Source organism: Macadamia integrifolia, unplaced genomic scaffold (assembly GCF_013358625.1).
Source record: "Macadamia integrifolia cultivar HAES 741 unplaced genomic scaffold, SCU_Mint_v3 scaffold_18A, whole genome shotgun sequence".
Lineage (NCBI taxonomy): Eukaryota > Viridiplantae > Streptophyta > Magnoliopsida > Proteales > Proteaceae > Macadamia > Macadamia integrifolia.
In genome coordinates this window covers 217,656-239,960 of record NW_024870636.1, presented here as the reverse complement: position 1 = coordinate 239,960, position 22,305 = coordinate 217,656, and the positions used below count along the sequence as shown (strand labels likewise).

General features: G+C 38.5%; 2 protein-coding genes across 2 annotated transcripts in view; one reads left to right on the top strand and one right to left on the bottom strand.

Annotated features, from left to right (window-relative positions):
• The window catches only part of LOC122071123 (AMP deaminase), a 40,036-nt gene extending 39,111 nt beyond the window's left edge, over nucleotides 1-925 (top strand). Inside the window, exons 19-20 of the mRNA XM_042635406.1 lie at nucleotides 32-150; nucleotides 446-925. Of these exons, the coding sequence (XP_042491340.1) occupies nucleotides 32-100 (69 nt within the window). The 3' untranslated portion in view covers nucleotides 101-150; nucleotides 446-925. The remainder of the gene's footprint in view (nucleotides 1-31; nucleotides 151-445) is intronic.
• A 1,991-nt stretch (nucleotides 926-2,916) lies between these two features.
• On the bottom strand, nucleotides 2,917-20,190 carry LOC122071125 (protein SCO1 homolog 1, mitochondrial-like). The gene is made up of 7 exons (XM_042635409.1): nucleotides 19,909-20,190; nucleotides 19,609-19,791; nucleotides 17,063-17,153; nucleotides 14,506-14,718; nucleotides 13,604-13,693; nucleotides 13,343-13,475; nucleotides 2,917-3,299 (listed from the first exon to the last, which is right to left on the bottom strand). The coding sequence occupies exons 1-7, from the start codon at nucleotides 20,068-20,070 to the stop codon at nucleotides 3,191-3,193; spliced, it is 981 nt and encodes a 326-aa protein (XP_042491343.1). The 5' UTR covers nucleotides 20,071-20,190; the 3' UTR covers nucleotides 2,917-3,190.
• Between the last annotated feature and the right edge of the window lie 2,115 nt (nucleotides 20,191-22,305).

Genomic DNA, 22,305 nt, shown 5'->3' with positions numbered 1-22,305 from the left:
GTTCACTAACTAGCTGGATCTGCCAATACAGATCTGGAGAGAGGAAATGCAACAGGTTTATCTGGGAAAGGCTGACATTCCAAAAGAAGTGTATCAGTGAAGTTAGGGCTTATATGCACCATTCTTCATGATCATTCATTTGTCCTAATGGTAAGAAGATTTCCTTCCTGTTTCTTTTGAATTGCTCGTCACAGAAGGATTTAGAAGCACTATTTTTTTTTTTTTTTGGTGGGGGCGGGGTGGTGGAGCAGCAGTCATTGCTTTCGCCAATAGGCAGTAATTTTTTGGCTGTAAACTTAAGCATCATAGATCAATGATTTATAGATTGGTGGGACCTTATGTGACTTATTTCATATATATAATTCAACCAAATGGAATGGAATACAGAGAAATTTCAAATTGTAAGCTTCTTACTGCTCCCATTCCTTGCATCGTCTTTTATCAGGTATGGGCGGTGAAAGACCTGAACTCTTTTCATCCTACGTGAGGGGGCATTTCCAGGTGATGTTCAAGTTGGCTGGCTGTCTTGGAGGTGCTAATGAGGGAGAGAATTGTTAATGGTCACCTGAGTGATAAATTGTAACATAAGAGAGCTTCCAGTAGCATGAGATACAATGAATCAAAATACACAGTTACTGCAAGAAAATCTTATCCTAGACCCTGATTTGGTTAGATTCTTTCCAATGAGAGAGAGAGAGAGAGAGAGAGAGAGAGGGGGGGGGGGGGGTGGACTTCACATATATCAGTTGTCTTGCCAAGAGGCTCTGATAAATTGATTTTGTTACAAACATTTCCACCTGTGCCCAGGAGGGGCTCAATTTTGAGCTAGTTATGTAGTTTTTCCTACATTCCAATGGTATCTGTAACATGTTACAATGTTTTCTTATTCATCAGCAAGGCAGGAGAACATCTTCTACGTATTGAATTTACTGTTTCTTATAATGAGTTGAAAATTCTGGATTGAACCTTCTCCCCCTACCCCACCCCCCTTTTTCCCTTTCTTTTTCTTTGATGGGACGGGGAAGAGATCGTATCAACTTAGAGACATGACGCACCTTAAATATTATATGCATCCTCTTAACTTACCTTTGGGACATGGTTAAGTTGACCAGGAATTGGTAACTTCTTCGCTAACAACTTGTTTGGTTGTTTTCCAGCAAGCTGTCTGGTTGGAAGGGAAATGATGTTAACATAAACTGAATGGAAACTTTTGTAATCATTCTTTCCAATATAATCAAACAACATTGTAAAGGAGGGGGAGGGGGAGGGGGGAGGAACCTCGTCATTTTTCCCTTCTCTTTTTTCTTTTTTCTATTCCTCACGTCTTGTGGAGTCAGGAGTGTTCCTTACACAATGTAATGGTAAGACAGAAAGACGTCAAAAAGTTGGCCCCATGTACCCATGGTTCTAAGTAATGTTATCAGGTCGCCCGATCCGTATCATTTTGGCAAGTTTACATAATTTAAGTATCGGTACCGGATTGATCCTCACTGTCTTGTAATGGTAAAAAAAAAAAAAAAAGACGCGAAAAAGTCAGCCCTGTCTACCCATGGTTCTAAGTATCTGTATTGGATCGCCCAATCTGAATCATTTTGGCAAGTATCTGATCCCAATACCTGGCTGATACTATGGCTGAACGGTATGGACTAGGGGTAAAAAAGTTAAAAAATTCTTTTCACGGTAAAATAGGGGTATTTTTGTCTGATAAGGGTGATTTAATACCAATATGTTCTGATACCATAATGGTTTTGAGGATGATCAGTATCCATTCCGATACAGTGTTCTACAACAATCCATCTACACTTTTTTTTTTCTTCTTCTTCTTTTTTTTTTTTTTTTTTTTTTTGGGTAATGATTTCTGGGGTGAATGGTGGGAGTTGCAATGGGAAGTTAAAAGGTGTTCTCTATGCTTCTTGGTTAAGGTTGGAAATTGTGTTGCAAATAAAAGCTATCTTATTTGCAATGGAAGGTATGTCATGACAGATGGAAGCTCTAAAATTTGGCATGTGACTGATCTAGAGACTCGTTTCATTCATCCAACAGTTTGGATTAGCCAAAAGAAGCTTGCTATGAGTGTAAAGCATCGCAACGCTTCAAAAACCCTTACACAGGTTATCCAATGGGAAAACAATGTGTAAAGCCTCAAAAGGAGTACGTGGGTATAATAAGGTTGATAGGATGGCCGAGAATACACATGTTGGCATATATATACCATCCATTCTAATATACAAGTTGGCATGAATATAGGGAATGGTTTGGCAAAGGACCTTGGCCTCAAGAATGGTTTGGTTCTAAATTCGATTCCTCTTACCTCCTTAGGGCATTCATACGGGGTGTTTAGTGCTCTTTACTATTTTTAGTGAAAATTGTTTGATTCCCATTCAATCCTGATATGATCCATTCCATGCGATTGTGGGTCAGTATAGACCCTCAAGATTAGTCAAGCTGAAGGCTCGCGGTTTGCCAAAAAAAAAAAGGAATGGTTTGGCTGATTCCCTAATTATCCAACGAATAGACTTACCACATCGGTCTTCCAAGTGGCAATAACAGGTTGTGCCCATCCAAAGATTATGTTAGTGGGTTCATTATACCGAACATTTTACCATAAATTTATTTGCGGCAAAGCTAGAGTGGTCTGAAGACTTGCCCTAGGAAAAGATGATGACACGAATATATCCCATCTGATTCAAGGGAAGCAAGTTGGCTGGATTGGATCAAAGAATCGTCACTGTTATGCAGTCCAGACAAGAGCTAACCTGCATCCATTTCCTTTAGTTTGATATTAACATTTTGGAAATTTGAAATTTGATTGAAAATGGTATGTGTTGGATAACCTGCCATTTCCTCAGTTGCCTCAGATTAAACAGGAAAAGAATCAAATAAGTTGAATTTTCAATTTCATGAGCACCCATGATATTGAGATCAAATGGAAAATAAACTCCCTCAAATTTCTCTGCCAAGAACAGAATGATGCCTGTAAATCACACTCTTGATAGAAAATTCTCAGAAATAAAGAGGGTCAAAAAAATTTAATGAAAAGTAACCACCTCTAGTTTATCATTTATGAGTGGGTGTAGAATCTTTATCTCATATAACCTGAAAGACCACTAAAGCTCAAAATCATACCCCGTCCGAGTACTGATAAGCAACAAAAAGAAAAACAAGGGTAAAAGAAGATGTAGTCATCCTCTTATTTTTTGTATCCCCTTATCTCCTTGATCACACCTTCGGCCAGTTGATCCACATCATAGTTCTTTCCGAAAAATTTTACGAACTCCATATCAGGGCCCATGAGGTACCTGAAAGTGATTTGCATTAAGATTGTCAGACTTCAGTTTGACATGGCTTTGAGAGCGAAATATCATGCTTCAGTATCTTAAATATTCTACTAAACCGAAACCAAGCAGCTCGAAGTATTATTTTTACAACAGAGATTATTATTCAGAATGGAAAAATGTATCCTTAAAAGTGATGCAAGAAGAAGATACAATCATATGCTTCACATTATTTCCCCTCACATAATGGATCTAAAATTCTCTCCAAATGACCAAAACCAGTCCCTTAGGCTATGTTTGGTTGTAATAAGGGGAATAAAAGGGAAGGGAAGTGAAATTTTCATACTTAAAAAAAGAAATATATGTAATCATTACTCATGTGACTTTAACATTAATTTCAAATCATTCCATATTTAGTTATAAAATTTCACTTTACTTTACATCCAAAACCCTTTGCTATATAATATGTAAAATAAAAATTACATGTAAAATACATTAAATACGGTTAAAAAAATTAAGTAGTTTATACAATCATATGGGGTAATGACTATAAACATTTCTTTTTAAAGTATGAAAATTTCACTTCCCTTCCCTTTAAATTCCCATTGCAACCAAACGGAGCCTTAAAGTTTGATTTGATCCTTGCATGTGTAGAAGGTGACATACTTGGCTAAGTCACTGTCGTCCCCCACCCCCTCCTCTCCTTCCTTTAAATCAATATTGGCCCCATGAACTAAGGCAAGTATATCATCTCAATGTGCTGTCAAAAACGAAAATCATGACATAGGCTCTATAAATAAATGGCCTGGTTAAATGCTCAATATGATGAATTATGAACCACTGATAAAATCCTTAAGACACATGACAAGTTTTTCCAGATTGTGCACACATCCAATAATTTGGATCGTATCCTGTCCTTCGGGGCACACCCGATGACCAAATACACACAACATAAATGACATCATTGTACTACTTTTGGATCCCTCATTCCAAATTTTGTGCTTACCACTCTACAAGGCAACAGATTAAAGTATCGGTATCAAACTATGAAATATTACTTTCAACAGATTGAAGCTCAATTCTCTCTCTCTCTCTCTCTCTCTCTCTCTCTCTCCCCCCCCCCCTGAGAAGGTTTTCCATGTTTCAGCCGCCACTGGAAGCAGCCTGGCCATGCGGCTGGGCGGCTCCCCCCCGCTCTCACACCCTTCATTCTCCTTCTCTCATCCTCTCCCTCTCACCCTCCACTATCTTCTTCCGCCTCTCTTTCTTTTCTTCTTCACCCTCTACCTTTCACCCTATCTCTTCTCCTTCCTCTTCTGTCTCACACGGTCAGGAGGTCATGGTCCATCCTTGCAAACTCCCTTGAGATTCCTCACCGTCAAGCCTCAGATCTGGTGAGTTCTTGAGCCGATGCTCAGATCTAGAGAGACGTTGTGCCGCAGGCTTTGCCACAAATCAGATCTGGACCTTGTTGTCAATGAGTTCTCCGCTCTCTGCCTGCAGCCACCAAAACATGAGCTGCTGCCCAGTTCGTGTGTAACTTTCCGCTGACCAAACCACAGCCTAGATCTGGATTCACCAGTTTCTCCATCTCCTCCCAGATCAAATCATTTGCACCGCCGGCGCCAGAAGGCCAGCCACTTGCATGTCTAGAAGCGTGCAAGGCTGTCAACTATGCTTGGCCGACAGTCGCCTCACTGTTGCCCTCTGCAAAGCCAATGCCCCTCCTGCCGCGACTATCACCAACGCTTGGCCGTGGCCCTCCGCAAGGCCAGTGCCCCGCCACCGTGGCTGCCTTCTTGCTGGTGGACCTCCAAATCTCCTCTTGGTGGCTAGGAAGTTGAAGTGTAAAGACATGTTGAGTAGGGTTTGGTGGAACCCTGCTTGGAATTGTCTTGTTTGCCCCTCTTCTTTTTTGGGCTTCTTGGTTCTCGCCTCTAAACCCATGTGGGCTGTTGTGTTTTGCGTTGTGTTGCCCAATTGGGCTTGATGCCTATAACACCCCGACCCCATTAACCATGCACAATATTGTCCTCTTTGGCCCGTGGGCCTCAAGGCTTTAAAATGCATTGTGCCATGTTAAGGAGGCTAGAGGTTATTAACTAACCCAGTAACCTCTCTCTACGCGATGTGGGACTAAAGTTTGCACACCCTCACCGATCTCCCAAACCCCCTGGTACTTTCCGTATTCTTGGTGGAGACACACCTCACCGATCTCCCAGGCAAGTATGGTACTTGCCGTATTCTTGGGTGTCACAACTTCCCCCCTTTCAGCACAACGTCCACGTTGTGGCCCCACACGTTGTTGGGGTCTGCTCTGATAGCATTGTAACACCCTGGTCCCATTAACATTGCACAATATTGTCCTCTTTGGCCTGTGGGCCTCAAGACTTTAAAACGCGTTGTGCCATGTTAAGGAGGCTAGAGGTTATTAACTAGCCCAGTAATCTCTCCCTAGGCGATGTGGGACTAAAGTTTGCATACCCTCACCGATCTCCCAAACCCCCTGGTACTTGCCGTATTCTTGGTGGGGACACCTCATCGATCTCCCAGGCGGGTATGGTACTCGCCGTATTCTTAGGTGTCACAATGCCCCTCTGTGCTTTGGGCTTCTTGGTACTTGTCTCTGAACCCATGTGGGTTTTTTGTGACAAGTTTTTGAGTTTTGAAGTCTATGTGGGCCTTGAATGCAGTCCTTTATAGGCTTTTGTTACCCTTATTGGGTCTATAATTTCCCCTTTTAAGCCATATTCTCCCTCCCCCTTCTTTTAATGAATTTATTATTCACAAAAAAAAAAAAGGTAACGGTCGCCATATCGATCGGCTAAATTTAAGATACGTATCGGAGGATATTGTATCGTATCGGAGATACGCTAAGATATGCTAAAGATAAGCACATAAATGGACAAGATACACATTGTTATACACTTTTGCATAATAAAAAAAAAATAGTATAAAAAAGAAATATATAACATATATCATGTATGTTGACTAAAATGGAGAATACCGTATTGAGAGACAAGTGTATTCAATTGAAATTGTTCAAAAGGATAAGGTTTCTTAAATGTATAATGCATAAACACCAAGGGTTTCTTACATGTATCATCCATAAACACTAAGCAATATATAGCATGTATCATGCATAAACACTAAAATGAATAACTGTACTGAGAGACAAGTGCATTCAATTGAAATTGTTATAAAGGATGAGGTTTCTTTAAGAATAGGAGCGACTATGATGATGTTGCACTTGCTTGTTATTGGTGAATCCTGATCTCAGTTTAATCCAAGAAGTACTGGTGATTTTTCCCAAACACTCGCCTCACAGTGTCTATTCACGATTTTGGTTTCATATAAAATGCATTTTTCCCCTTTAAAGAAATTGTATCGGGCGTATCAATCTGTATCGGTATCGTATCATCCGATACGGTTCAATACACACTGATACCCTCAAACTTTCATTCATTCGAGCAAATGTACGTATCGATAGGTATCATAGAGTATCGTATGATAAGGTAAGATACTCTACGATACTCATCGATACCAAAATTTTATAAAATGCATGTATCGTATCAATGAGTATCATATCAATACCGGCCGATACTGATACGTATCTTCCGATACGGTACGATACGCACCGATACTTTAAACCATGATAATGTAAGACTAGGTAGGAACTATCCAACCCCAGTCAGGATCCCACAACTTCAAGTCTGAAATCAGATTTGAACCGAGGTTCAAATGTGGCAGAATATGAGTAATATTAGATCTCACAAACCACTACTCTGATGGAGCTCAAATTTGGAGCAAAGGACCCTCGTATGATGCCAATTATCCTTCAGAATATGAGCCTCAACTGATGGCTGGTTGGGAAGTTATGCTTGAAGAATGAAAAGGAAGCTTTATGGAGTTCTGTAGTAGCAGCAGCTACAGACCTTGAATGGCCTTCAAATTGGTCTTTTGATGGAGCTTCTGAACTTCAACAAGCTTGCTTTGATCACTCGAACACTCTCTCACAGCAAACAATAAAAGGAAATTAAGAAAAGAAAGAGGATTTGATGGAGGGGTTGAGAAGGGTGGAAGAGAGTTAGGATGGGTATCTCACCCCTCAAGGTAATAGCTATCTCAGCCATGAGTAAACACTCAATTTTCAAAAACTTCAATCTTTTATTTTTCATTATGATCAATGGGGTTTTAACAGCCTTACAAAACTTGGACATAAAAAAAATAGGAAACAAATGCACTGAAATAAGACTTTCTAATTTGTGTCTAACAAAATTAGAAACTAGCAACTGAACATAAAAAAAAGAAACTAACCTCAACCGTAAAAATAGGATCTTCTTTGACTACCAGATAGGTAACTAATTGACTAACTTGCACACTAAGTAAATTAGAAACTAAACTAAACTAAATAGGAAAATAAAAATATAAGATATGGACCCCAAAAGTACAGTTCAAGTGAACAGTAACACGAGTTACTGTTCACGTGAACTATGTTTCGTGAACAATGTTTTCTGACTCTTGTTTTACTCTTCTTCTTCAAGCTTTGATCTACATCACATGCACATACCTGAGGATAGCGCTTTATGCTACATCTGTTGTGTGTCACGCATGCTGAACAAAAGTTTTCAAGACAAAAACAAACTTAGACAATAGATTGAATCAGCAGCTGAAATCCGATGAAAGGAACAACTGGGTGAAGAAGAATCAAGTTCAAGAATTTAGCAGATACGGATGAAAATGGGGTGGATCAAACAGGGGCCTTGCCTCATGCCACTCCTCTCCTATTGCTTAGGGTTCTATATATCATGCAACAGATAAAGGGTGGTTGATGCAAGGGAAAAGTTGCTCACTTACTCCCGCAAGAAGAAAGGATGGAAGCAGGCCTTTAGTGACCACAATTCTTAAAGGGAGCTTGTCCTCCCTTTAGCTCAACAAGGGCCAAGTCTAGCCCATTCGTGGGCTTAGTTCACAACCCACCTCATAGGCCTAGTTAGTAGTTGTTATTTTTATTTTTTTTAAGTTATTTTATTTTAGTCCAAGACCTTTACCTTGAGTAGAGGGTCTGCTTTTAAGTTTTCTTTTGTTTGGGTTTCCTATTTGCTTTATAATTGCGGGTAGACAAGTTTCTAAGTAGATAGGGAGTATTTAAATTTAAAACATGGCTGTAGGGCCTATGCCCATGATTTGATGAATGAAATTTATTGGTTTTGGTTTTGCAGCCAATAAAGTGAGCATACTGTGAGAGACAGTGAGGAGTTAGAAACTCTATTGATTGAAAAGATTCTGATACAGGCCATTGGTGGGAAATCAAAGGTCATATCCCCTATCTATATTCTGTTTTCTTCTTAAGTAAGTTGCTGTTATCACCCTTGTCTATTGAGCTTGCTGGAATTTATTTAAATCTGTGAATTGGTTGGAATATCTACTTTGGTTGCTGTTTATGTGATCATATTACTGAAGTTTAAAATCCAGCAGAACCCTATAAAAAACACCTAGCAGCAGCCCTGTTTTGGGTTGTTTTTGGCAGAATAGAGATTCTACTTTGAGGGGAATCTAGCCGTTAGGTTCAAGTGATATTCTGGGGCTTTAAAAGATTGTCTATAAGGATTGACCTGTAGAAACGCAACCCTAAAACGATGCAAAAGATAATGGAAAAACAAAACAAACAATGCACACGGATTTTATGAGGTTCGGCAAGGTTGCCTACATCCCCGGTGAGATGAGATCCTGCTTCACTATCAATGGAAAATAGGGTTACAGCGCTCGTCCTCACACCTCGCAGTATTGCTTGCATTACAGAGAAAGAAACCCTCGCTACAAATATATAGCGAAAAAACTCTAATCCGGAAAGTACACAATTGCCCTCAAATAAAAAATTCAAGCGGGGGGTTGCGCCCCCTATAGCAGGGGGCCTCCTGCCCCCCTTGCAACCCCCACAGCCCGCTAACCGGCTAGCGGGACAGCCGTCCTGCCTGTCTAGGTGTTGCACCAGTACTCCCTGGATTAAACTGCGATGGAATACAAGACATCATACACCAACATGACCTTGGTTTGGAGGACATCATATCATCTGATCTACTGTTACATAAAACCTCCCTAAATCTGGGTTAGTGTATTCAGATTCGGTTTATTTGATTCATGTTGCACTTCCAGCTGATAGATCATTACAATATTGTGGGAATTTGATATACTGTTATATTTGACCTGAATTAAATATCCATCCAAAGGGCTGACTTTGACTTCTCTAGACCACCTAAATTCTGGTTTTAGGGCTACTTGAGATCCTGTTAAGGGGTGAGTTTTCTGAAACCTAGTGTTCAGCTTACCTACTCCCATCAATTTGGTATTTGAGGGTAAATCTTGTACCCGAAACCATACCCTTGATTCAAATGCACAAGTGATGGAGATGTTGAAGCAATTGGCTGAACACTAGGATAATGTGGTGTATTGATTCCATACTTACATATTATGCATCTCCTATGACTGATATTACTATAAAGAATGGTGAAGCTAAAAGTCCCTTACTTTACTAGGCAGACAGACACATGCCTATTCCTTGATTGGTTAGATTATCTAGAGGAATATTTTTACTAATACAACTTGATAGAAGAGTGGAAAATCAGATTTATTTGATTGTGATTGACTCGCCATGCTGAAGAATGGTGGAGATCCATGAGGAGAGACTTAAGAGTTAGAAGACATGAGCCTAAGACTCGGAAAGAGATAGAGCACGATTGAAGAACAAGTACCTCCCATAGCATATCCAGATAAAGCTCCCCCCTCAACAAGATTACCACCAAAAGGAATTTAAAGCTGAAGACAACTTGAAGTGGTCGTGTATAAAGTTCAGTTCTCAAGTTGGAGAGTGTTGGATATCTGACACCAATAATGTTAACCTAAAGGTGGAACTCAAATTTACATTTTGCCAAAGAAAATTGAGAGAGCGTTAGTTAAAGAAAAGGAGTCTGAAGTTGAAGATAAATGTGAAGTGATTACAGTGAATTGTGATGAAAAAGAAGACAAAGTGCTAGAAGCTTCAAAGACAAAAGATCAACTAGTAGAAGATTTTACTGAAGAGGTCTATGTTGAAGAAATCAAAGCAACCAAAATTGAAACAGTAGAAGATGAGGTAATGGTCAAGAACACTCTACAAGAAATCGTCAACATTCATGATGTTCTTGAAGAGGTAGAGTTTGTGCCTTAATTCTTTGATGAGAAGGATCCCAAAGTTAAGGACTATAGGGACATGAAATTCACAATTGGGCTTATTTACTAGAAATAAGCTGTCTTCATTTCTTGATTTAATTATAATTAATTAAATTTTTTAGTCAGGCTGGATTAGGATTCTATAATTCCAGTCCAGTTTTGAGTTTTCTTCATCATTTTCATTTCTTAATTAGTTTATGTAACCTTAGTACCTTACTAGTTAAGGATTGGTTTAAGCCTTTCCAATTTAGTTTTTTGAGTACGTTTTTTAGTATTCTATATAAGTTTGTAAGGGGCTACAGCCTTGTACACGAATTTGATTTATAAGATTTTGGCTTGAGCTTTTTCTTTATTTTGTGAGATTCAGAATTGCAAGGGATGCAGTGTTGTGTTTGTGGCTAGTCGAATTCTGAGGATATCGTCTTCTTCATTCTTCCTTCTCCATCAATATTCAAGTAAGTACTCCATTGTTTTTTGCAACTCCACATCCTGCAACGATTTCAATAACAATGTTTTTTGAGTTAATTCAATTCTGCTGCAATCTGATCCTTGTTGCTAATATCTGACTGTCATTCATACACACATTCATTACTCTATTAAATTCTTGCAAACTAGGGATTGAAACTTGTTATTTTCAAGTCTGATTTAAGGTGTTTTAATTGAACAAGGAATCTGTCCAATCTCAGTATCCAACCGATGAATTAATCAGAGATTAGCCTATGTCATTCTCCTCTGTTAGATCTACATACGACCTGGATTTCATCTGGATCAGATACACTGATCCCTGCTGGAATCTGAAATCTCATATTCTGTCAAGACTTGAGGTATTTCAATCTGATGGGACTCTTCTATAACTATCAATCCCCCCCATCTGATTCTGTCCCAATTTAGCAGAGCTCTGATTCTGTCCCAATTTTGCAGAGCTGTTAGTCTCAATAACAGAAACCCTGTACCTTATTATTACTTGCATCTGAGTTACTGATCTATTGATATTGAATTTCCTTTGAAGTCTGGTATACTCTTGTATAAAAAATTCTGGCTTGTGGTAGGTAGGCTAACTCACCCCTTAACAAGATCTCAAGTAACCCTAAAACTAAATAATTAGGTGATATATAGAAGTCAAAGTCAACCTTTTGGATGGGTCTTCAGTTCTGGTCAGGTATAGCAGTTCAATAGTATAAAAAATCCCCACAATATTGTAATGCTCCACTTAGATCAGGAATAAAATAAAGAGAATCATGAATCAAAAACCTAGATTTGAGGAGATTGAATAATAGCATATCCGAAGAAAAAATCAGGTGGAAAAGGTGGAAGGGCCCTCTAGGGTAGCCCTTTAATACCCTAAAATCTGATTGGAATCTGATGGACAGATTCCCTTTTATAGGGTATGTCGATTCTGACAAAAAGAGAATAAACCCCCTTTTATAGGGTATGTTGTTCTTGATGGGTTTCCTATTTGCTTTATAATTGTGGGTAGACAACTCAGTAGATAGGGAGTTTTCTTATTTAAAAGACAGCATGTAGGGCCTATACCCACGATTTTGATGAATAAAGTTATTGGCTTTGCCTTTTGCTGCTGAGAAAGTGAGCATACAGCCATACAGATAGAGACAGTGAGGAGTGAGAAACTCTATTGACTGGAGAGATTCTGATCCAGGCCATTGGTGGGAAATCAAAGGTCATATCTCCTATCTTTACTCAGTTTCTTCTCAAGTAAGTTGCTGTTATCACCTACTGTCTATTGAGGTTGGTGGAATGTTTTCAAATCTGTTAATTGGTTGGAATACCATCCACTGTGGTTGCTGTTTATATATGTTAATTGGTTGGAATATCATCCACTTTGGTTGCTGTTTATGTGGTCATATTACAAGTTAAAAATCCAGCAGAACTCTATGACGAACACCTAGCTGTAACCCTGATTGGGGGTTGTTTTTGGCAGAATCGAGATTCCAATTTGGGGGGAATCTAGCCCTTAGGTTCAAGTGATATTCTGGGTCATTAAAGAACTGCCCATTAGGATCCTTCGACCTTGGTTTGGAGGACATCAGATTATTAGATCTGCTGTTACATAAAATATCCTTAAATCTGAGTTTGTGATTTCAGATTCAATTTATTTAATTCCTGTTACACTTCCAACCGATAGATAATTACAATATTGTGTCACAATTTGATAAACTATTGAACTGTATATCTAACCAGAATTGGAGCTCTATCCAAAGGGTCAACTTTGACTTCTTTGGATCACCTAAATTTTGTCTTCAAAGTTACTAGAGATCCTGTTAAGGGGTGAGTTTTCTGAACCCTAGTGTTCAGCCTACTTACTCTCATCAGTGGGTAACGTAAGATTGGAACAGAAGTGATCCAATTCCAAGTAGGATCTTTAGTAAATTCAATAAAAATCAGATTTAGGGACAGATAGTATGAACAAAACAGAAATAAGAGAATAAATAGAAGAATGGGGGTAGGGATATGGCTATCTCAGCCTGGGTCTCTCACCCTTATCTATCTCAGGTGATGACCATCCTTTCTCAAAGAATAATTTTGCAGACAGCAAAAATAAACTTTCATTCAATCAAATTCGTGTTCAATGTTATAGCCCCTTACAAACTTATATAGAAGACTCAAAACTGACTCAAACACTAAAAAGGAAATGCCTAACCCAATCCTTAACTAATTGGGAAACCTAAACTAACTAGAATCCATTCACCTTGTATAGCATGATCACTCATTATACAGACATGCACATGGCAATAGAATTGGAATTTTCTCAGAGAAAATATAAAAATAAAAAGACCGGAAAATAGATAAAAGAATTTACAGAATTAATAGAGATACCAGCCAACAAAGGTAAAACATACATAATTATAGAATGATCAACTAGGTAGTCTGAGCCTTCCTCTTCTGTCTTCATATAATACACTCGATAAGCACGAGCGACTTTCCCTATCTCATCAGCAGTACCAGTTAGCCCAATCAAATTTGGGTGAAACTCTGCAACAGAGAAGAAAACATTAGAAACGTGATATAATGGTACAACATCATCCATGGTACCACACAAACCAGATTGCGGAATACCATTCAACTTGGTCTATACAATGTGTGTCAGGTTCAGTAGGCACCTTTGACATATTCACCTACTTGCTCAACAGTGTCCCTCTCAGGGTCAACTGAGATGAAAACAGGCACAACTTCAATTCCTGCTTCTTTCTCTGCAAGAAATTCAAGATTTCATCAATACAGCTACTAACACGTTTAATAAGGATCAAATTACTATTCATACTTTAAATAATAAATGTTGCAATTATAAAATTTAATAGAATTTTCTAAACGGAATACCATTTGCATGGGAAGCACTACTATTAGTAATTTATTGATGCAATACTGATCAACACTTTCCGACATCTATCCTACAACTTTCACACTAATCGTGATTAAATTCTATATAAGTTTGTAAGGGGCTTTTTAGAAACTTAGTTTCAGTTTCTATTTTGTTCAGCCCTATTAAATCTTGATTTCGGAAACTGTTTTAGAAAAACCCAATCTTTCCCATCAAATTCCAGTTTCCTACTTCACTAGGATTTGTTAAATCTTCAAATTTCTGAATCTGTTTTGGTTATTCTGTTCATGCTTTCTATTATCTGTATTCGACCGTTAGAGCCTTAATTGATAACTGGTCTGAACCCCCATTCTGTCCATCGATTCTGTGGGTGTTGAGCTATCCATCCCCAATTAGGATCACTCCATTAGTGTTTTTACCGTCATACTTTGATCACACTTTCCAGAACTCTTCTACACTAAAATCAGACCCTTTGACTTGATTATTGGCCAAATCCGACCTACTGTTATTCTGTTATTAGTATTCTTTTCAAATCTGGATTGTCTTTTTTTCCAGCAATTTGGTCGCAAGCTGATCTCTCACTGGATTCACTGTTTTGGGATTAGCACTGCATTAGCATTGCATCCATGTTATATTTTTTCTACGATCTATAAGACCATAAATATGAAAGTATCATCAACTTACTTATCTTATCTATTGCAGCAGCCAACTTTAGAAGTTCATCTGGACAAATATCAGGGCAGTGTGTGAAACCAAAATATATCAAGTTCCATTTTCCCACAAGGTCTCTATCAGTGATAGATTTTCCATCATGATTAACGAGGTTGAATGGTCCACCAATAGCTGCTTTTCCAACGGACGGTCCTTGTTTCACTGCAGTTGAAGCATTATTTATTTCTGCACACACAGAAGAGAAGAAATAAGAATAGAACAAATCAGGATAAAATCAGAAAGTGCATTCACAGAGATTGTGCATTGTAAATGGATATTTACATTCAAAAGGCAAATTACAGAAGATTCCACCAAGGCAAGGATAATTTTTTGCCTTCCAAGAATTCATGAATTAAATAAAACAAGGAAGGTACAGGCAGATGCAAACATACAGTATCACAACCTGGGAGATCAACCTCAAAGACAAGGTGACTTAACCATGCAGGACAGCTACCAAACCAATCACTTCTCTCCTTAGCCTTCATACCAAATGAGGCAAGCATCCTTGATATAGACTATTAGCAAAATGAAACTCGCAACACTAAATAAGGATTTAAGTTCTCGTATCAATAATGTTTTACCATGACCAAGGGAAGGATAAGGTCAGGCAAGAAGTTACAAATATATTCTTTATTCCAAACTGTTCACCTCATAAAAGTACTACTATGGCCAGTTGTTAACAACAGGTTTTACCTCCATGCCCATAGAGATCTGAAAGGGGCAAAAGAGGATGAAGAAGGGTGCTTCCTTTTTGCCTTCTCCAGCATACTAACCAATGTGAAGCCAGGGTGAGATGTGTCTGCAACATGTTCAGCAATAACCAAAGCCAGACAATGGATTGCATTGGTTAAACCTTCAATCCATTTTGGGTCTTGTCTCAGTAGAGGTGTAAACTATCAACCTAGAAAAACTACAGTTTATGCGGAGCATGAAGAATCAACTGTAAATTAGTTTTATATCCCCATCCTCGCTTGATTAACTCGCTTTACAGCTTCTCAGACCTTGCAAACAAAAATTAGCTTCTCCTAGGTTTGCAGTGTGAGATAAACAGAATCCTGGTACAAAAGAGGTGAAAGTTAGAGATTGAGGCATTCTTATTAACTGTAAGACTTTTAAGATGAATATCAGCTTTATGCAAAAAATTAACAGTCCATTGCTTTATGTCTCCAAGTAAAATCAGGCAAAAGCACCCAAGAGGCACTTGCAACTGCCTGAACTCTGAAAGCGTCAAGGAGTTGACATAGTAATAGTTTCTTGGCTTGGCAGTATTCTTTGTTGCTTGAGCTGTTATCTTGATGTGAAAACCATTCAAATTGTTTCCCTTTCATTTCGGTAGGCTTCACCTGTTGCTAAAGGTGTGCAGCACTCCAAATCACGCTTAATCTTCTCTTCTTGACGAGAAGAGAAAGACCTCACAGCCTTTCAAGGCTAAGAGTTGTTAACAGCATGGAGAAATTACAGAAAAAACTTTTTACATAAAGACACTATTAGAACTTGGGGGAAATCAATTTTGGGGGCATGATTTATAAATGCTGCATTTCCCATCGTCCATATAGGTGCGCTGAGTAGTGATTTACTATGAAATTGAAGATGTTGAGAGAAAAGCAAAAGAATGGGTTAGCACTGTTCTAAGCAATGTCAATGACAAGGAGTTGACAAGTCAGGTTAAGAAGTGGAAGAAAAAGGAGGTGCCATGGAGTTGTAAGAAGAAAGCACGTCAGGAACTACCCAGCAGATAGTGAAAAGAAAGAAGAAATATGCTGGAGGAAAAAGTCTAGAGCTACAGAGTTTCAATAAGAGGATCAAAATACAATATCTTTCTATCAATTGCCAGAGGGAGAAGGAAGTAAAACTAATATTTGCAGAGTAAAAATGGGGACGAGCTGGTATTGATGAAGAAGAAAATGGTAAGATCTTGATATGCTTTTCAGCCTTTACATGCATCTGATGATTTCAACAGGCCAATTCTCCTATCTTTGGGGCTAAGAAGAATGAGTCTAGACTTGGCTCAAAGACTAGGAAAGCAAATTGAGGAGGAAGTATTGCAGATTGAAAACCATCAAAGCTAATCAAAAGGAAAAATAACAGGCCCCTGTGGATTTAGTGTGACATCTCATAAAAAGGGGGTGAAAGGTCAGTATTCGAAGTATACCATTACAGAAGAGAGGAGACAGACCATCTATGAATACAATCTTTTTTTTTCTTACGGCGCGACAAAATCTGGATTCTCAAATTTTTCAAACATCAATCTGACTCTGAGTTTGGAATGGAATTTTGATTCAATTGAGGAGAAGGTCAGTAACCATCACGTCTTGGACCAGTAGTTCTAGGGGTTGACTCGGCTCTCTCAAACTGTTTCTCATTATTAAGAAAGGTAACAAAGATTCTCTTTCTCACTCTAAAAAAGGAGACAACCTTATGAAAATTATGTATATCAAACAATCAAATTTGTAAGATGCCATTACATAATATTTCTTCACCGACAAAGATTTAAGCTACTCTACCACTCCTACTCACCATAGTTATCTACCTTCAATATGTCGTTTTTTCTCCTGGTCATAATAAAAGATTACTCCTGCTCCAGTTGTCAACAGCAAGAGAAAGCTCAACCAAGAAACAGGCTGCAAGGAGAATGATCACATATTGTGATTAGAGAAGATATGAATAAGAATCAGTTAAGACAAAGGACGATAACTTCCATGCGCTAGGAAATGAAACTCAGTTGTAGGGATGCATCATCAACTGCAGAAACATTACTAACTTATATTTTACTGTTTGAGACAAGTAAAGAATATTTACATATTGAAGTAATAAATAAGACCACATCAACAGAAGCTAGAAGCATCACGTCAACATCTCCAAAGATGGACTCCTCCATACATAAAAAAGGACCCATGTTCTTGATTGGAACCACATGGACAATACATCCTTCAACTACTAAAGGAATAGCAATCTATAAATCATCTAATGAAAACCCCATCTATATGTCTCAGACTCGCCTAGATACAGGCATTCTGCTAACTGATTAATGTTTGGAAAAATTAATGGAATGCAATTTTAAGACTCGTTAAGATTGATGATTAAGATGCCTTAGATGACAATTTATGTTATCTCGGTTCAATCATCAATAACAAGAGAGACGAGACAAATTTTTTTTCATACAAATAAAGCAGGTTGATGATATGGAAAATGTCATAAATATTGAAAGATAAATTAATAAAACAACTGTATGACCAGCCATGTGCTCAGACTTCGGAGGAATAATGTTAGCAAAAGAAACAACAAATACATAAGATGAGAATAGTTGAGATGCCAATACTGTAATGGAGAAGTAACAAGATTATAATGAAGGTTTCCCTAACATAATAGTAGAGGGAGACTCAGAAGCTATCAATGCATGGGCAGGGTCCAACAAAGAGGGCCCATGGAGATTTACTATGGTTTCACAGGTGGATGCTCATTCAGCTGGAAGCCAAGGTCAGCAAATGACATGGCAGATCAGTTAGCTAGGCAAGGTGTTGGAAGACCATGGTGGAGCTCAAGGAATTCATTGCCCTATTGGAGTAGTGCGGCTTTTACTTCTGATGTATTTTGCATGTTATGGGTATCACTGCTATGTTATGTTTGTTAAGTCATTGTACTCATTTTATTGATCCGATAAAATCTCCTTTGTTACTTATCCCAAAAACAAAAATGATGTAATGAGCAAAGTGCAATTCAAGTAATAAACAACAAATGCATAAGATGAGAATCACTGAGATATGGATATTAAAGTTTAAGGGCAACGAGGAGCAACAACGGAGATGATATACTAATAAGAAATTAATGCATTCATTGGGATTTCAGTGCATTGGCAAGTGATGACAAAACAGGTAAAGGTTAAGAAAGGCGGTTCCCTCGTGCAACAAATACCAGTGGCTGCACCAATGAGAAGAAGAGATAAGCTGCAAGCTCAACAACAATAAAAACTCAGCCATATCCCAACCAAATGGGGTCGGCTACGTTGATCCTTATCCTCTAATCAGCTCTTTCTGAAGTCATACTTGATACAAGGCCTAAGTTATGCATGTCTTCTTCACCACTTGTCCCATAGACTTTTTTGGTCTTCCCTTGGCTCTTTTAGCTCCTTCAATCTGAATCAAATCACTCCTCCGTACTAGAGCATCTAAAAACCTCTATTGAACATGGCCATGCGACCTCTAACAACTCTCCCGTAGCTTTTCATGTAGTGAAGTGACTCCCAAATCAGCTCTAATATTGATCATTTATTACTTATCCTTACTAATTTTGCCACAAATTCATCTCAAGATCCTCATCTAAGCTACACTAAATTTATCTATATGATGCGTCGTAACTACTGGACGTTCAGCACCACACATCATAACCAGTCGTATCTACCATCCTCTAAAATTTTCCTCTAAGGGAATAGTATGTCAATCACACAACACTACGGACCTCTCCACTTCATCCTTCATATTTAAACATCATCATTTATATCACCTTCTTTGTTTATGATTGATCCTAGAAACCTAAAATAATCATTTTATAGAACCTCCCTCTAATCAATTGTCACCACCTCATCCGTCCTAGTGTAATTAACGTTACACACCATCTACTCCATCTACGTTCTACTTATATTAAAACTTTTTTATTCCAAAGTTGATCTCCATAACTCTAACTTGGCGCCAATCCCAACTTTTGTCTCATCCACCAAAACTATATCATCAGCAAAAAGCATAAACCAAAGAACCTCATCTTGAATGTCTCCGGTTAAATCATCTATGTTGAGCACAAATAATAATATAGGCTTAAAGCTGATCCTGATCCTGATCCTGATCCTTGCAGATAAGATGGATGTTCAATACATCAAAAGGACAAGGGGAAACTGATGGTTTCGATTGAAGTAATGAGGAAAGAGTAATAGAGAGGATGCTTGTGAATTTTATGAAAATTGGAGGGCAATGTCAGAGAAAGATTCATTTGACCAACCCCAAGCACTTGAGACAAGCCCTGGTTGACCAAACTAACAAATTCGTAAATACGAAAGAAACATGGACAGCAAGTAAAGAAAGTTACCCCGCCTCGAACAGCCTTCCCGTCTTCACCCGCCTGCCGTGATTCCTCCGACTTCTCTCCTTGCCCAGAAGTACTTTCTACAGGCTTCTTCAATGCTGGACTCTCAGAGGTAACATTACTGCCAACACATAGATGTCTGCGGAATACAGTAGATAAGCGGGATCCAAAAACTAGACCGTTAACCTGCAAAATAATATTTTACACAAACGTAAAGAGATAGAAACTATTCGTCGCTTTCATTTTTATAGATTCAAAAGCATATTGATAACCATAACAGACACGATAGACAGCATCACGGACCGAATGAAATTCTGGGACGGATTCGAATTGGAAAGTTGCAGGAACTCCATGGAAGAACTGATCAGAATGAGATGAAATGTTCGTTGGCTTCCAATGGTGCTGAACACAGTATAAGACGTTACGATGGATGCATCGAAAGTACGTATTTCTGACGGACGCCATGGCCAGTTCACTCACAAATCACTCTGCGCAGCTTCAGCGATTTGATTTTTTGAACGAGAAGAAAGTTCACTGCTCACCTCGATGGAGAACCAGAGGCGTAAGAAACGCGATAGCTTTCTTAAACCCGTGTAGGGTCACTAAAGTCGCAACAAGGCAATAGGCAAGAGGTACCAAGTAACCGTGCCCGTCTGCCCGATGGATAATACCCGGTCAGCGTGGTTGGTGGAGACTGGAGACTGAAGACGAAGCCGCGCCGCCCACACGGTCCCATCACCGTGATAGAATTTGTGGTTCTCCACCACGAAATAGAAATTGACCAGATCGGTCCCTGGTCCATTTTTAGCTATCTTTTTGCTAGAAGAATTTTAGCGATCGAGCTTGTATCAATTTGACCTTATTGGGAATCAATTACTATCAATTCTCTACACTTAAGTCTTACATAAACTTTCTTATCATTAACTTTTTATATGTACCCACCTAAATTTGAACCTTAATCTCCTCTTCTTCTCTGTTATTTTTAAATATTTAGATTATTCTTCCTTTTCACCAGACAACCTATTATTCTATTACTTTTATTTTTCTTTAAAAACAAAAAATTTATTAAGCAAAATCAGTGAAAGAGCAACTCATGCTGATGAAAGATGGAGAAACAAGGAACGGTGGAGAGGAGGGCCACCAAATTTTACAAAGAGCAAACTTAGTGGCCCCTTTAACTAAGAAATGAGCAATATGATTAAAAGTCCAAGGAACAAAGAAGAACTCTATACTAGAAAACAGAAAAGATGTGTGCACGGTAAAAGGAAGAGAGATAACAGAGAATAAATGGAGAGAGATAAAATAAAGAATAAAATGAATAAGTAACCTTACGAACAAAGCTACAACGTCTTGGCTTAATTAGGAGGTAGTCCGCCTCTTCTCTAGATAAAATCAAGAGATTTAGTTTTTAGAATTTTCCATTGCTTTTCTTCTATTGCATGTCTGTTTCTATTAAATAGGATAGAATAGTAGTTTCAACCCCTTGCACCACATATTCCACTTACAATAAAACTCCTTGCTCAACACAATTCATCTATGCTCCACTACTTCTACTTATATTACTTTAACTTCTATCTTCTATTAACTTCTTTTCGCGACATCAACTCCTACTAACTACTTACCAATTAGATAACATACGTAATACCCTATCCATACTCCCACATAAGCACCATGTACGCCCATGAAACGAGCAAGCTATTCAAGGTTGGTTCATAACAAGAGACAAAGAGATAATATCATCAGAAATCACAAGGGAGGTCCAATCAATCTTTTGAAGAGCATAAACAACTACCAAAAAATCAAAGAAGATAGCCATATAGGAAATCCACAGGCGCCATCCCAAATCATCTCAACCTCCAAAGTTGATGAAGAAAAACCAAATACTGATATAGCTTGTGCGGCAAAAAAGGACCCGTTGCTATGAGTGAGCAGAACACATATCCCTCCATAGGAAGACTAGAAGCACCAAGCCCCATCATAGAACATCATCATATTCGAAGGTGGAAAGAAGGTCGGGGTTCAAGGAGCCATGAGGGGAAGACTCAACATCGTGCTAGAAGAAGAAATCCCAAGGTGATTGCCTTCAACGCGAGCATAAAAACCAAAGAAAGTTGAAAAAAGCCATGAATTGGGGGTGGGTTGTATCAAGAGAGGGATCTAGTCAATAACATAGTAGAAAAAAGGGTCAAAAGTTGGGTAAATTGTGGCTAAATCCCACTGATGGAGATGGGGAGAGATAAGGTCTGAAACAATAGTACAACCAAGGTTCCTCAAGGAGCATGTAACCTACCCAGTCGGAATAGATAAAATCTAAGTGTTATTAAAGATAGAGGTCAAAGCGTCATCACCAATGCGACTTCTCAAGCCAAATTGTAAGATGTCTCGACCTTTTAACATGATCTTCCAAGCTTATGAGCTATTAGGACTAGCAAACACACGAACCGTTTGACAACGTTCCATTTCTGCCATTTATGCTTTTTCTTGTTCCTATAAACGAAAAAACAACTTAAAAAGCGTTTGATGAAGTTGTTCCGTTTCACCCGTTTCTATAGACATAAATCAAAATTTATGCCTATTTACTATTCTAAAAACGACTTTGACAAAACAAATCATACTTGTTTTGTTGTTTCTACAAAAAAAATTGAGAGAAAAAAATGTTGTTTTGCCCGATAAATCTCTCAACTATGTAAACCTAAAAAG